Below are 17282 nucleotides of genomic sequence, written 5' to 3' on the forward strand. Positions count from 1 at the left end.
GCACTGACGGGCCAGTCAGCGTACAGTAGTGCACCATTCCTCATTCAGGCTTATCTGAAGTATGTTTTTATTAAGAGACCATTCCAAATTTTCATTTAATCCAATGTATTGTGGCCATTCCAGTCCAGTGTCTGTTGAATTTCAACAAAATCAAACCTCAGGAGTGACAAAGCCATCTGACAGCATGTCGCGATTCATGAAAACTGATCAAAATCCAATATCACACAAAAAAATCTGAACTTTTCCTAAATATATGTATAAATAATACTGTTGTATTGCTTACAAAAACCTTGCCTTGAAAGTCCTGGCACTGCTTTTCACAAACTCTGTATCCATTCTTCTTTTCACTCTGGTCCCACATTTTTTGATCTTACAAGGTGCCCATCTGCCATTCAATTGACTGATGAGACGCACAGTGACATTCTTGGCTCCTAAGGCATATCCATCTCGATTTTGACAGCCTGTCAATATGCCTGGAACCAGCTGTCAATCAAACTGCCACTCGCCCAGACGTGCAGATATTGTATTGAGGAAGGGCAGAAACTGATGAGTGATGGCGCGCGTGCGCTTATCAGGCTGTGATAATGAGCACTGTGGGAAGTACGATAACATTGAATGGTATAGACATGTGACTGACCGTATTAGGCTTGATTGATAACACAAAGTTAGATTTATAGTCGTGACTGTAAGTGCATAGTAAAAAGACAGGCAACAACAGTTTGACTTTTTGGATATTAAATGGACTGCAACTCAAACGTCAATGCATCATTTCCCCAGCAATTATTACAAATTGAAGGACTGGGTACATTTATTGCTAAGCGTTTTACATTTCATTTGACATTTAGATCAATTACTAGAACAAATTAATTGTGAAACTAAATGAATCATTCATGTTATAATTAAAATCACTGTAGCTGTTATGTGACAAATATTAATGGTTCATTTTAAGGTTTTTTAAGACGGCTTTTACTAATTTACCAAATGTACGATTATGTCCAGGCAGGAAAACTAAAATCTGATGGATTGCCGTGTGATCCCAGTGCTGGATACAAGCCTGTCAAACACATCTACATCAACACATGTAGTATACGCAAAGCAGAATCCAGAACAGGACAAAAAATGAATTTTTGAGTTAAATAAAATAAATACCTTATTGATGCTTGTCCCTGCAGAAGTGGATGCCATAGGTTGGTTGCCAGAGCGTTGATATATAGCTGCCAGAGCATTTTGAGTGTTTTTTCTTTCATTTGGGTGTTGCAAGGTGGTTGAAAACAGTAATGAGTCAACACAGCTTACCAAAAAGTCTCCCTTAAACCTCCTTTAGTCTGCCATGCATGAACTGTACATTGGATCAATAAAAAAGTAAACAGCCCATCTGTCCTTAACAAGCCACACGATTCAGGAGATTCACACAAAAAAAGTAAGGGGTTGTTTTTAAAAAATATATTGTAATACTGCAATACAAAAAAATACAGCCACACAGAATTTCAACTTCTTTATTTCTCAGCACAAAAACGTTTTAAAAATATATTCATTTTTTTAAACATTGTAAAACATTTCAAGAAAAGTAAACTAAAAGTAAACTACATAAAGTCAATAGCGTTTTGTTTTTTAATAGTATTACTTCTCCTAAAACATCCCATATTCATGGGATGAGTAAACCAGCTTCAAAACTGTAACACAATGAGGTTCAATTCAAACGTATGTAAAAGCAAAAATATAAAGCAGCCTAAGCCCGTGTTCACAATTGACTTCTTTTTTGACAAGAAAGGCGCTTTTTTGTAAAAAAAAAATTTGGTTACAAATAGCAGCCGAACGCCATGACTTCGGAGGCAGCCCAGAGAAACAGATAGGCAGCGAACGGAAGTCTATTTGAATTATACACAGAGAGCGTCTTTGCGATATCTAATCGCATATTTAAAAACTACAATATTAATTTCTCGCTAGAACTGCAATCAGAAGTTGTTGAAAGTGAAAATTAAACTTACATTTATACAAAACAATGCTCCAACGGGCGTTTCGGCCGCCATTTTATTTTTTTGAGCTTGAGCCTTCTCGACCAATCACGTTCCTCGTACGTTGTTATGGAAACGACAGGTCTCTGTCATTGGTTAGCTGTGAAAAAGGAGCTTGACGTAGGAGTTTTTTTTCCAGAGAAACTGAACTTTTTTCAACCTCAAAAGACGTTCTGAGCTACAGAAAAAGACGCCGGCGTTTAAAAAAGCGCTCGGGACGTTTTTTGAAAACACTATTTACTCCATAGGATTATATTGTAAAACAGACACTAGCAGCTTCGAAAAAGAAGTCAAGTGTGAACACGGCCTAATTCAGCACAATGGTGAAATACCACTGCTTCAGGGCGATTATTCTGACATATCAAATGTGAGACAAAAATCTGCTATGCAGTCGGAGAAATGAAAGTGAGATTCTCAGACGTAGTGTAGGGAGCGTGTGTGCACTTAATGTCCATGTCATATCTTCATAATAGATTTATGAACAAATTCAGTAAACTATTTCGTGTTTTTCTGCTTGTAGATGAGGGAAAGACCAATGTCTCTGTAGGCCACGTCGAGACCCTGGTCTTCTCATGTAAATGTAAACTTTAATCAAAAATACATTCTTCATCACCGGAATGTGCTATGCGTAGAGGAATGGGTCACAGCCTGTCAGGATTGACATTCACACATACAAACGGTATGGATTGGTCCGTTCAGATAGCTATAGCTCTTGGAAGAAAGCCACTCTGGATTTGGTGCTCTGTAGAGTGAGCTGTGAAGACACATCGAAGAAGACAAGATGAAAACCACAACTATTAGACAATTACATTAAATCCTATTACATATCAGTTATGTGATCTTTAAAACACTTAGACGCCAACTTCAACAACATAAACAAACGTTATGTGGCCCAAATTAATTATATTTAATGTAGTTTTAACTAAAATACAATTAATATACTATAAAATATTTATATTAATTTAATTTAAATAACTTATTGTATTATATAACCAAACACAGACTGGAAGTTAACTGCGGGCCAGGCTTGTGCGTCCGATAAAACCATCTATGATGGTTTAACTTTAAATGCTTGAAATTAGCTTTGTAAACAAATATCAAATTAAACTTATGCATTTCTTAAAATAAGACTACTGTAGAAAAGTAAGGGTAAAAAATAAACATATTCATTTTCATATTTCAGCAGTAAATTACATTCTGACATTAAGATTGCAAATGTCATATCAGGTTAATGCATTAATAGGGGTGTAAATAAATGCAATATCATTAAACTTCCTTAATTAATCGTAAAGACACTAAACAGCTCTAGTTTTAATTCATTTAAGTCAATGTCATAAAAACACAAGACGTGCATGACATGTTTAACTGAGCCATGAATATTAACTAAAAATGGACTGTGACTGATATAAGGCGTACAAAGAGAGAGAATACGGAAAGGGTGAGAGAGCATAAGTGAGGGAGAGAGAGAGCTCTGATCAGCTATCATGCGTGTGCTCAATGACACTGATGTTAAATGACACTTTATAGACAGAAACTGGACTAAACTAGACACACACAAATCAGACGAGATTAGGAAGAGAGACACAAATAAGAAGATAAAAATGCCATTTTGTATATTTCGGAAAGTTATGTTTTGCTATGAATCATATAAAAGAGATTCACAACACAGGCACCCTAACGTCTTTTCTTTCCTATCTGCCAGGGGTGGAAATCTTTAGGATGTAGGCCATTAACAACATAGTTCAGGGGACAAAATAAAGCAAATCTTTGAGCCTTTAATATACGTCAATGCATTTGAGCTGTACAACCCTTTCTAAATATATATTTTCAGGTGCTGTACAAGAAGCCAATGAAATCTATCCGAAATCTACCCAAAATACGCAACATCCAAAATACACTGAACAAAATTATAAACGCAACACTTTTGTTTTTGCCCCCATTTTTCATGAGCTGAACTCAAAGATCTAAGACTTTTTCTATGTACACAAAAGGCCTATTTCTCTCAAATATTGTTCACAAATCTGTCTAAATCTGTGTTAGTGAGCACTTCTCCTTTGCTGAGATAATCCATCCACCTCACAGGTGTGGCATATCAAGATGCTGATTAGACAGCATGATTATTGCACAGGTGTGCCTTAGGCTGGCCACAATAAAAGGCCACTCTAAAATGTGCATTTTTATCACACAGCACAATGCCTCAGATGTCGCAAGTTTTGACTGCTTGAACACGTGCAAGTGCATCGCTGAATATTTTGATAGATCACCACAGAAACACATTCGGGGAACAGGTGACGCTGTCAGTGCATTAGAATGCTCTCTCAGCATCTCTGCCCCTCAGGCTACAGCTAACAGCAGGACACACAAGGGTATGAAGAAAGTCCAGCCACGGCCATTAATCATTCCACCGGTGTGACCTGAAAAGCCAGCGACCCCTGTCGCTTTGCTCCGAGGTCCAGTGCTCGGCCCACCTGACCGATGCTGATTTACAATGAGTCAGACAGTGTGCCGAAACAAGTCTCGCAACTTCGACGAAGAAAACAATAGCTGTCAAGGAGGCTAAACAGAAGTGGATTTTCTCGCCGCCGAGAGCCGTTCCCAAAGTGCTCGGCTTAATTCGTTCAAGCGCGACTTCAATTAGACAATCACATCAACTCAGATTGACTGAACGTGCGATGGGCGCTCCATCCTTCCGAACGGCCAATCGCGACACGGGAATCAATTAGCGTAGCGCTAACGAGACAATTTCACACGTAGGCTGCGGGAGCGAATTGTACAGCTGAAATGCAGCTTTTAATATACCGTTTCATAAGGTTTGATGGCAATGTGGCTGAACCTTTCAGAAGCAAGATGAATGAGTTCATTTTGGATTATCGGCACGTGGTTGCGTGACTAACCGTGTCATTAGGATCATATTTCATAGGTACAAATCCTTTAGGGAAATAGCGTTACAGTGCACAGTTTCTAGAAGTGTTTCAGGGGTTTTAGGCAGTCTGAAACATGATGTTCATCTTGCACAAATACATGCAGAAAGCAAATGACTTTACATCCACTAAAATTGACCTTGGGACCTTTGGATTGAAAGAATAGAAAACATTGCTTAGGAAAAATCTAAATGCTTTAGCAGAAATGCAACTTTTTTGATATTTCGCTATCTAATGCAATACATTTCTGAAATTGTAAAGTGCAGCTTGACTGTCCAAGTATTTTTTGTGGCCCATGTCTAGTTTTAGTACATTTACATTTACGCATTTGGCAGACGCTTTTATCCAAAGCGACTTACATTGCTTTATCCTATACATTTATACATAGGCATGTGCAATCCCTGGGATCGAACCCACAACCTTGCGTTGTTAACGCAATGCTCTTACCACTGAGCTACAGGAAAGCTATTAATAGCTTTAAAAATCTTGTAACGCACACTCAGGCTTTGGTGAAATATGCACAAAGTTAGTTTTACTTGTGTAGGTTTACAACAACAATCACAGACATTAGAATGATTTAACAGACCTTTTTAAAGTTGCTCTGTTTGCTGGTGCCTTTCTCGGCGTTCTCGTTGTGCAGGATATCCAGCGGCGTTTCTCGCTCTCTTAGCTTTAATGACTCAATCTCTGTCTTCAGTTCATTCAGCTGCTCCTGAAGATGTTTGCTCTTCTCCATGTACTCCACCCTGACGAACAGAACACACTCTTCATCTCTGTTTCAAAATTCTGAGAGCTGTCTGCTGCCACATAGGAGAGTACTGAGATCATTGCAATGCATTCTGGGATTGCTTTCTCTACAAAGGGTGCATGTAATCCTCTACTAGATTTAGGCCAAAACGAGGTTAAGAAACTTTGGAGTAACATAACTTTTACATGTTGAAACTGTCATCAGCAGATCACCTTAAACCCTTTAAAGGGATCGTGTTTTTATAGGTTAATCCGTGAGTTATTTGGGTATTGAATTGTTTATTTAGGTATACAAATGTTTTTCAGAGAATCCTAAAAAACATTCTGCCCCAGACTCAGAATGTAATTTCATGAAGAAAAATCACTTTTCTTTGCATTTCGGTTATGTAGTTATCAGACATAGTATGAACAATAAATGAGATTAATGCGCAAAGACCAAAAGGTACAGCATCATCAAGCTCTTTCTTCACAATATTACAAAACATAATCTAAACAAAACATCAAAACAAAAGTCAGTCTGCTTCAACTGCTTAAGTAATACAATTTGAGCACTTTAAAACAAAGTCAGTGAATTGAGCAACAGCGGAGAAAACACACTCCGGCTCATCGGCTGTGAGAGCGGACATACGTGAAGAGAGCAGAGAGATTGATCAGGACAGACTCGACTCACTTCTCTTTCTCGATCTCCATGGACAACCGTTTCATGTCCGTGTCTTTGAAGTCATAACTCAGGTTCTCAGTGCTGAAGTTGAAGTTAGTGCCGTCAGGGGGAAGAGCGTTGGCAGACAGCGGTGCAGGCTGGGGAGAGTGGGAGAGAGTGAACTGATGTCTCTATAGAAAGCAATGTGCATAATGGAATAAAAAATAGAGATGCACCGATTGCAATTTTCTTGGCCGATTCCAGTTTCCGATTTTATTATAAGTGAAACCTGCCGATCACGATTTTTGCCGATTACGATTTTCTATCCACAAACTATAATTGACAGTATATGAAGAGTTTGGTTCCTAAACGCGATAAACGCCATTTAAAAAAAATGAGTTTCCGCCAAAATCAGTATTGTATCGTATCAGGTCGGTATTGATAATTCACTTTTTAATTTTACGCAAAATGCGATATCCGCCGTGTTATTCGGTCATGTTTTCTCCCTTTTTTCCAAACCGCAATATACGCCAGTCTCACTTCTCTGCAGAATGCGATACATCCGGTCAACCAATCACAGCACACCATTCCACGCATTGTAAACAGTAATGGCGGCGCTCTGAATACGGTTTCCCTGATCTACTTTGTACTTTGTGTTTAACAAACAAACAAACAAAATGAACGATTTTGATGGCATTGATGAATCTGTGCTGGTTTCTGCAGTGGGGAAGAAACGTAAGCCATCGGAATCTAATCATTTACGTGAGGAGATTAAAGGTCTTTGCACATACAGTCCGAAATTTTCTTATGCGTTTTTTCGTATTTGGCTCTCGTTTGTACGGTGTCTCTGAATTGTTAAAAAAGGCCACTCAAAATGCTTGACGGATGCGAAAAACGAACCCGGTCCGAATTTTTTTATGATGGACGAAAATATCGGAGGCAGTGTGTAAATGTGATTGACACAGCGTGAGGTCGTATTTATTTTTTAACGTGCGGAAATTTCGGATGCAAATTTCTGACTCAATGTGCAATGGGCTTTAGAAGATGAGGCACTAATTTATAACATTAAAAAGATGACCCGTTGAATTCATTTTAGGAGCGATGACTGCTTGAATGTATTTTTAGTCCAGTGCCTGTATGTAAGATCAGTATTGTATTGTATTGAGTTCATATGTGGATCAATATGAAAAATAACTTTTATATTGATTCAATCTATTTATTGCAGTTTGAAAAAAATTGTTATGGATTTATTGCATTTTGGGTTAAATATGATCAGTTTTTATAATAAATCTTTTAAAATCAAAATCTGGATTTGATTTTTTTTATGTTACTAGAGCCTAAAGATGCTATGTGAAACAGAAAATAGTGGTTTTCATCTGGCCACTTTCTTTGTAAAGAAAACACATTTTTACTCAAATTAATCAAAATGGATTTATAGCGTTTTGGAACCAAACTCTTGGAAACCATATACACCTTTCTTCAATGCACATTTTTTATTGAACATTACAATATCCCCAAATTTCCCTAAATGCAGTTCTCAAAGCTTCATTAAATTACAGCATCTTCTCTCGCCTAAACAACTCTTTGACTGAAAAGAAGAAGAAATAATAAATATAACTAAACAAATGTCACTTAATTGTCCCGTTTCTCTTTTGTACTCATCTCACAAAAGTCTAAGATTACAAGCCTATGCATAAAAAGGTACTTTAACTTTATTCTTGTCTGTTCCTGTTCATGAAACTAACATAGGTTTATTTTCTTAAATGTAAAATAAATTGTCTTAAAAGAAGTGGGTTGGTTCATTTTAGCTGTAACTTCAATAAAAAAAGTTTAAAATCTTATAAATGAATTCTACTCTAAATATGTTTATGTAGCATCACATTTCTTGTGTTAGTAAAGAACTGAATCAGATAATCACATGTATTTGGATTTTAAAAACAAGTAGAAGTCTTGTTGAATGTCATTTTACCTAAGTGAAATTACTATAGTTTTCACGTAAGACAAGCAATCAGGTTGAATGGAATTTACGTTTGTTTCACACAGAGTGAACGACTTCAACATGAGTTTAGCACGTGTCAGAGTTTAGCATCACTGTTAGCATACAGACCCCATGTAGACGGAGCAACGAGCGATGAACTACAGTGCACCTTTTTGTCTGTACAGTACATGATGCGTGTGCGCGCGCGTGCAGTCAGCGGATATGAGAGATGCGTGTCAGTCAGCAGAGACTCGCGGTACGGTGGACACACATGCGAGTACAAATGAGCCGTGAAAGACAGGCAGTGCGCACGCACGTTTACATGTTTACTTGAGTGTACGGATGGCTGTGACGTTATTGCCTGCGTCGCGGGCAACAGAAGATCGGCTTGGAATCGGCAAGACGTGAGACTGACCGGTCAATCGGTGCACCTCTAATAAAAATACTGATATGATAACAAAACAAAAGAGCATTTGTGAAACTTTTAAAGGGGTCATATGGCGCGAATACGTGTTTTTCTGTGTCTTTGGTGTGTTATAAGTTGCCCATGCATGTATTACACACGTAAAATTGCAAAAATGAAAGTGTTGGAACGAAAGATGCATTCTATCTAAAAGCGAATGCTCACCCAGACCTGCCTGAAACGCCTCGTGTAACGATAATATTCATTTTAGCCGTGTCATATGACCCCTTTAAACGCAAGAAAAGGTCAATTCAAAGGCCTCTGCAGTTAAGAACAATTACACCTCAATAACAGAATGATTCTATGTAAAGCAATAAAATGTCATTTATTTACCGCGATGTGACTTATTTCTGAATAATGCAAGATGTTGATCTGATTTCACATTAGCCATAACACGTCTACATTCACATTAGGCATAACACGTCTACATCTGTAGCCTCTGACAGGTCAACCGAACTACCGATAAATTTCAGCATCTATTATAAACTTCATAAACTGCCTTCATTTGCCTCAGGCAGAAGGGCTTATCTAAACAAAGCCGAGCTCAGGTTTTCTGCAGCCACCCACAGCAGGATTTTGTCAAAAGACCAAGTTAGACTTCAGGGTATGAATGCTTTGAAATGCCTTTTGGATTTCTAAGTGGTCAAACAGATCTAACGTTACCCACCCGTTGAGAGAGCTTATGTTTAAAATGATACGCTGACCTCCGATCACCCCTTAACTCACGGCGCATGCAAAATGTGCGAAAAGACCTCCCATGGGATTTCGAGAGCGTCCAGGAAGCTTTAAAAGTGAGAGATTAGCTCCCGAGTGCTTAGGTTAATAATCGACCATCAACGGCACTAAAATGTGGTTTCCAGTCAAAAAACGAATTTCCTGACCTCAGTTATATCCATTATCCAATACGAAGCTTGAGACAATGCCACAATAACCATGCGATTGATTCAGAAATGAGGAGCACTCACGTGTATTTCACTCTGATGGATATTCACAATGTATTTAATGGAGGTATTCACACTCAGTGTTGGGTGTAACTAGTTACTAAGTAATTATTTACTGTAATTTAATTACTTTTCCCTTGAAAAGGTAAAGTAAGGGATTACCCTTATTTCTTCTGTAATTTAATTACAGTTACTTATGATGTAATTGAACTAAATACTGTGTAATGTATTCAATAGTGGAAATTACATCAAAACTATAAGTCTAACTTTAAAATGTATGCTTTATTGTGTCATTCTCACACATTTGTATACTTTGGTTAGTTAATAAGAATAATTTCAGTAGTTATTGAATTAATTAAATTAGCCGTTTCATGTCTATCCTTGAATCAATTCTAATCAAGGTTGATATAGGATATAGAAAGTAATTAGTAATAAGTAATTAAATACTTTTTGGAAAGAGTAATTTGTACAGTAATCTAATTACACTATTGAATATGTAATTAGTAACTAGTAATTAATTACTTTTTCAGAGTAACTTACCCAACACTGTTCACCCTACGCTTTCTCTCCAGCACTTCCTTCTCAATGCACACACATTCCAAAACCATTTGTAATCCTACAAAAAAATCATTTCAGCAATGCCACACCACCGCCGGGTCCTCCCAAACCATTTTTTAAGCTGGACAGCTAAATATGAGAATAAATATTCCTCCTCGATTGCATTAGGGTGGTTATTGCGAAGCTGAAAAAGTCTCACAGGGCTCTCTGGAAAAGAGCAAAAGCAATGTTCTTGTGAGTAATGGAATGGTCGTCCGATGCAACTTTTGTTTAAATAAATTATCTTGACATTGACGAATGGCCAAGAGGCTAAATCAGACTAGCGTTAAAACCCATAAATGTGCAAACTCTTTTTCTCTTGGACCGACATGGTAATCTCAGGAGTTTAAGAAAAGTAAGCTATGTTGAAAACGCAGTGGAGGTCCCGCTGAGGTGTTTTGGTGAGGAATAGGCGAATACCGAATTCGCCGATTTGCTGGTGATCTCCAGCAGTTTGTTTTTGGCTCGGCGTTCCGACTCTCGTGCCTCCTGCAGGTCCTGTTTCAGCTGGTCGGCCTCTTTTGCCCTGCGGAGAATAAATGTGTGATTTATTCACTCAAGGTTGAACTCTTTGAAGTGGGCACAGTACTGGAATCTCCCGACCACAAATTCAGCTAGAAATGAAAATCTCTGAGCAAATCAAACAGCATGACCTACGACACCAACACTGTGTCACGAATGAACTAGAGACCCCGATATGATCGATTTGAGAATAACCACCGGCACAGAACCAGTCGTGAGAGGACGATTGGTCAAAACTATGCGGCTATCAGTGTCAGAAATTGCCTTTTGTATTAAGGAGCAATATTTCCCTCTGGCGTTACCTCCTCTCTGACTCTTCTGCCATCTTCAGCGCAAGCATCTCGGCCTCGAGCATCTTCTGCTCCATCATTCGTTTCTCCTCTTCAGTGCGAATCGCCGTCACCTTTCAATAAAATAATTCAAATCATAGTCAGTGTACACAGGTCGTGAAGGATCTGATATTTCCAAGCGGTGTCAGAAGGTTGACATCTCTAACCTTAATGCGGTGTATCTCCTGCTCTGCCTCGGCTGCTTTCTGTGCCAACAGCTTGGCCTCTTCTTCTGCGATCTGTGCCTTCTCTGCCAACAGGTCAGCCGTCTCCTCTGAACGTAACTGAGAGCAACAATAAACACACAGATACACATGGAAACAAATGGAAAAGCAGGGATGTTTTGCTTCTGCCCTGTGTTTGAATGAGCGCATATTTTCATTTATGAAAGTTTCATTTAATGCCCCGATTGTGAATGTTCTTCAAATAAAACAAGTCTAATGCTGGGTTCACACCAAACGCTAATTAAGCGATTTGCGCGAGTAAATGAAATACAAAGTCAATGCAAAGACGCGTATAGACGCGAATTTGTCAATCTCGTCTTCCGCGAAGGTTGAAAATATTTGTCAGATCGCATCACTCACGCGAAAATAACAAACTTTTCCCGCAAGTAGTAAAGCGCGTGGAACGCGATTGTTCGCGTTTGGTGTGAGCCCAGCATTAGTAACAACTGAATTGCTATTAACCTTCAAGAAACAACTGAAATCACACCACATTCATTTGACAAACACCAAATTCTACTATTTGAAAGAAAGTTTAAAAAAGTGCTACTCTGTTGTTTTTCCAATCTGTAATGCACAGTATAATAAACAAACCTGAATTAACAATTAATTGTAAATGTTTCCAATTTCTCCAAGTAATGCTGACGCTGCACAAGTTATGCACATTTCCACACCGCCAGAGTAACTGTCTCAAAATAAACTGTTACGTAAAGCTCAGACTAACACATCTGCGTCACAGAAATCATGTCACTAGGTCAATCCTTTCTTTCCCCAAATATATCTCATAAATCATATCAACTTTCTGTACTTTCCGAACGTAAAAAAAAAATACTTGTGAAGGGAGAAAGAGCGAGTAAGAAAGAAATAGAGGGGGGAGAGAGAGAGATGTCTGAATCAATATGAAAGCTTAGAACTGCTGTATATGTAGATCTCTGTGATTGAAATTGATAATTGTGCTATTAAATGCAATTCTCTTAATAGCTGACATCAGCTTAATACTTAATAAATCAACAGTAAAGAAATTTAAACAGACCAGAAGCAAAACTGACATATTAAGATTTCATTTGTAAAAACAGATAACTCCATTTTCTAATTTTCAAAATCATGTTTTTTTTATTGTGCATTCCAAGTAATATCAATCAAACTGCAGTTGGGTTGTTTTGATTAAGTAATAATAACTCCAAACAAAACATCTAACTTACACAATAAAACACAATAAAAACATGATAACTTAATAAAAAATGTTTTTCAAAAATGACAGAGTTATCCGTTTTTGCAAATAAACTTTTCAATCTTAAGCAATTATCCAAATAAACAGTTAGCAATAAAATAAAATAAAATAAAATCGAGGGTTGTATTTTTATCGCCAATAGTTTTCTGACTCGATATTGAAGTGCTTATACTTTTGATATCCATAACAATTTCAAAGGATAATTTTTTATTTCTTTGTGGGGAAAGCAAGACCCACAACACTGTCATTAAAGTCTGTATGATAAGCCTTAGGTCGAATAAGAGCAGAGAAGCCCGTGTAGTGTGTCTGATGTTTGAATTTCTCACCAGTGCTTCATTGGCCATCTGAGCTTCGTCCTGTACCTGCATCAGTCGCCTCTCCAGCTCATCGCGAGCTCTCTCTGCCTCCTCGCGCAACCTTTTCTCTCTTTCCAACGTTTGGCGTTCCATCTGCAGCGAGAGGTGAGAAAGCTCATCCATATTTCACTAAGAGCCCTGCACCGCTAAATGGGTTTAGTGTATCACAAATCCAGCACCTGGTTAAAGGTGCCTAAGGGTGCAGGGGGAAATCAATGCTCATGGTGGCTATGAAGTCTTAGATTTACTGAAGCAGCGGGCCGGAGGCTAGTCTGTTTGCACTTCCCACGCTCTCTAAAGCAAGGTAATGGTTTCCCAAAAGTGCTGTCATTTCCACGGACTCTTGTAAACATAGACTTGAATTTCAAGTCAAGTCAGCTTCAGGGATGTAAAAGCATAATTTATGACAGATATACTAGTTTGGAGAAAACAACAAATACAATATTTTTCTCTTACACTTCAGGCCCATTCACATCAAAATGACATGTAAAGATGAACTAAACGCAAACTATATTAGCGTTCAAATCAACAGACAATGTCAATGTTTTATCCAAAAAAAATCTTTCGGAAAGTGATCCTAACAATATTGTTCCTTGTTTCATTATAGTTATAGTTGTTGTAAGGACTCTCCTATTCTCTTAAACTGAAAACAATTGGAATGCATTCATGAACTTTCACACCTGTTTCCGAGCCTTTTCTTCTCTCGCCTGTGACTTCATCTGCTGGACCTCCAGCGAGTCCACTCTACGTCTCCTCATAAACAGATCGTGGTTCCCGATGCACAGCTGAAGAATCTTCAAATAACAGACAACAAAGTATCTTAACTGATAGCTGACCTCTACATTAAAAGTATCCGGTTTTTCTAAAGTGAACGATCAAATTTAATTCTTTAATTCTTGTTTAATATGCCTAGAGCAGGGGTCAGCAACAGGCAGCCCATTATTTTGATTATTTTGCCGCTGCTGGTTCTGAAACAGATCTGTCACAATCACGTCTTTAGTGAATTTGCCTTCAAAATAAAAGTACGAGAACGTTTTTGCAGCAATGTTTTATTTTGAAATGAATTGAGAGCTTTTAATTTGAAAAGTTCTGAAAGATATTCTAAGTAGTCTGTCGATCGCTAGACACACTTCTAAAATAGCCGTCATGAAATATGGGGTATGAAAAAACTAACAGTGAAGCATTGAAACGTTTGCTTATAACGCGGGGCCTCAGCACCAGAGCACGTGAGCGAAGCAGAGCGAGAGCGTAGCGTTAATATTTCTCGCGGAAATAGTATGTCAGATTTTTTCCTCTCTCCTTGAAACTTTTTTTTCCTCTTCAAAACTTTTTTTTTTCGTTCTTCAAAACTTTTTTTTCCTCTTCAAAACTTTTTTTTCGTTCTTCAAAACTTTTTTTTCGCTTTTCAAAACTTTTTTTTTCGCTCTTCAAAACTTTTTTTTTTCGCTCTTCAAAACTTTTTTTTCGCTTTTCGAAACTTTTTTTTTCGCTCTTCAAAACTTTTTTTTTTCACTCTTCAAAACTTTTTTCCTCCAAGAACAACACGAGTGAGAAAAAAAAGATGGCTAGCTAACATTAGCATGCGGTACCAACTTCGGCCAGCAGGTGTCACTATCAGTATGCATGAAATCCAATGCCTGACCACCTTGTATAAAACAATTACGCGACTCAAGACGTGATAAGGTTCTATGAAGTTCAGAGGACTTTATCAGGGTCCTACATTTACTTTTAGCAATACCAGACATTTCAGACTGGGCAGAGTGTGGTATTCAGCAGGTTTAAAAGCAATGTTATTTGATTAATGTAGCCTATACTGTGTGAGGGAGGTGTTTTTTAGAGGGTTCTGCATCTAAACAGCTGGAGTTGGTTTTAGTTGTATATTAATCTAAACAAGCTTGACGGTGGCGAGCCTCTCGCTGTCCCTTTTGCCCATCCCCAGCCAACATAGCCTATGGTCAGCTGACCACCGGTGGCAAAGTCACGCGTGCAGTTGCAACAACTCGGCCACAGCGCACTCGCCAGATATGCGTATTCACAGCATTGTTATATGCTTGTTTATAAACAAACGGGAGAACAAAACAGATACAAGTACGTTACATGCTTATATTGTATGCATCACGTGAGGGGAAAACGGATGGTACACAGGCAGTCGCGTTTCAGCTGCACCATGTGTGCTCATTCGTCCAGTGTGAAACAGTAGCGCACCGGACACGCATCTATTCCTAATGTAAGATGACCCCGTTTTAACTTCATTAACAAAATGTGGCCGTTGAACGTTAATTAATTAGGAATAGATGCGTGTCCGGTGCGCTACTGTTAAACCTGGCCACCTCTAAAAAAAAGTTCTGGCTACACCCCTGCCTGGCCTAGAGTAATGCGTAGATGAATAATATTTGAAACTGAGAGATATGGTGTTCAAAATCATGATATACCACATATACCGCATCGCGTCGTGCCACAACGCTCTTAGCTGTTATAAAATGCACTGTAACCCACTGCTTCTTGGGGCTTATTGCTTTTATAAAACGGTTATTCCATGTGCATATAAAGTTTCATGAAATAAAGTGATATTTAAGCTATGTAATGCGGTCAGCAGTTATAAATCGGGGTATTTTATAACGGCTTAGACCTCAGCTCAACCAATCAGAATCAAAGACCAGGACTGTTTTATAAAACGTCATTTGGACCTGTATCTTCTTTTTCTATGAAATAATAAAACCTCATCTGAAAAGAATGAACTTTTCTTTGTATCTTTACTACATATGCTTGAAAAAGGGCAAATGAAAGTGTTCATCCGATGCATAGTGAGAAATTTCACTGGGTGTTTCTCACATACGTTTTTGCACGCGGAGGTTTTGCACATACTATTTATTTGACATTCTATATGTGACCCTGAACCACAAAACCAGTTTTAAGTAGCACAGAAACATTTTTAGTAAAAGCCAAAAATACATTGTATGGGTCAAAATTATTAGATATTTAGCAAATTTCCTACCATAAATATATCAAAACTTTATTTTTGTGAGTGGATGGCCTGCTACAGTGCCTCCGATTAACAACTTCGAAGGTGATTTTCTCAATATTTTGATTTTTTTGCACCCTCAGATTCCAGAGTTTTAAACTGTCGTATCTCCACCAGATATTGTCCTATCCTCACAACCCATACATCAATAGAAAGCTTGATGTAAAAATCTCAATTTTGAAAAATTGACCCATAAGACTGGTTTTGTTGTCCAGGGTCACATATGTGACCCTGAACCACAAAACCCGCACGGTATATTTGAAGAGTTTATTTCCAAAAAGAGATAACTCCGTTTTTAATTTTCAAAAATCATGTTTTTATTGTGTTTTAGTGTTAGTTAGCTGTATTTTTTTAGTTATTATGGCTGAAATCAAAACAAACCAACTGCAGTTTGATTGATATTAATTGGAATGCACAATTAAAAACATGATTTTTGAACAATTTTAAAAACTGAGTTCTCTCTTTTTGTAAATAAACTCTTCATTTGTAGCAATGTAATTATATACAATACATTGTATGGGTCTCAATGATCGATTTTTCTTTTATGCCAAAAAATCATTAAAGTCGCCATGAAATTAAAAATGATCATTCTAATTGTTTTACACAGTGGTGAAGTATTTATTATAAATAATTTATCCGTGCACATCATTATTTTTTAAAAATTCATTTGCACTTGTAATCTTTAATCGAAAACGTTAACCTCCTCCCCCTCTCGAAACGACCTCTCTTCACTTCTGGTCATGAGGAGCGGAGCGAGGGTGGGGCTGCAATGACTGACAGATTGCAAACTGCCGTTCAAACCTTTAAACGATCCAACCAGTTGTCGGTTAATGTCGGTGGATGAAATCGAATCCCGCCCTACATTGTTTTCTCATTTCAGAAGTCGTTTTAATCTGGTATGTCACGATACGGAAAAAAGATACTTCCGTTTCATGCAGACTTTAAAGGGGTCATATGGCACGAAAACATGTTTTACTGTGTCTTTGGTGTGTTATAAGTCACCCATGCATGTATTAGACACTTAAAATTGCAAAAATTAAAGTGTTGGAACAAAAGATGCATTCTATTTAAAAGCGAATGCTCACCCAGACCTGCCTGAAACGCCTCGTGTAACCACACCCCCATAAATCTATATCAGTCTGTGGTATGATTTGACTAAGACCGCCCAAATGTATACGCAAGTAAGGTGGTCGTACCTGTCAGTACAATTGAAGAGGAACCTGATGTTCCAAATATGGTAAGAGGCGTTACATTTCCGTCACACGCTTGCAGTATTCGACCAATCACAACGCACTGGTT

General features: G+C 38.0%; 1 protein-coding gene across 1 annotated transcript in view; it reads right to left on the reverse strand.

Annotated features, from left to right (window-relative positions):
- Window positions 1-1488: 1488 nt before the first annotated feature.
- Window positions 1489-17282, reverse strand: part of nf2a (NF2, moesin-ezrin-radixin like (MERLIN) tumor suppressor a) — a 31591-nt gene continuing 15797 nt past the window's right edge. Inside the window, exons 11-18 of the mRNA XM_057320483.1 lie at window positions 13642-13755; window positions 12932-13054; window positions 11321-11437; window positions 11127-11227; window positions 10723-10828; window positions 6354-6481; window positions 5523-5682; window positions 1489-2769 (exon numbers count right to left, since the gene is read on the reverse strand). Coding sequence (XP_057176466.1) covers window positions 2719-2769; window positions 5523-5682; window positions 6354-6481; window positions 10723-10828; window positions 11127-11227; window positions 11321-11437; window positions 12932-13054; window positions 13642-13755 — 900 coding nt within the window. The 3' untranslated portion in view covers window positions 1489-2718. The remainder of the gene's footprint in view (window positions 2770-5522; window positions 5683-6353; window positions 6482-10722; window positions 10829-11126; window positions 11228-11320; window positions 11438-12931; window positions 13055-13641; window positions 13756-17282) is intronic.

This window comes from Triplophysa rosa, linkage group LG2 (genome assembly GCF_024868665.1).
Source record: "Triplophysa rosa linkage group LG2, Trosa_1v2, whole genome shotgun sequence".
In the NCBI taxonomy this organism is placed as follows: domain Eukaryota; kingdom Metazoa; phylum Chordata; class Actinopteri; order Cypriniformes; family Nemacheilidae; genus Triplophysa; species Triplophysa rosa.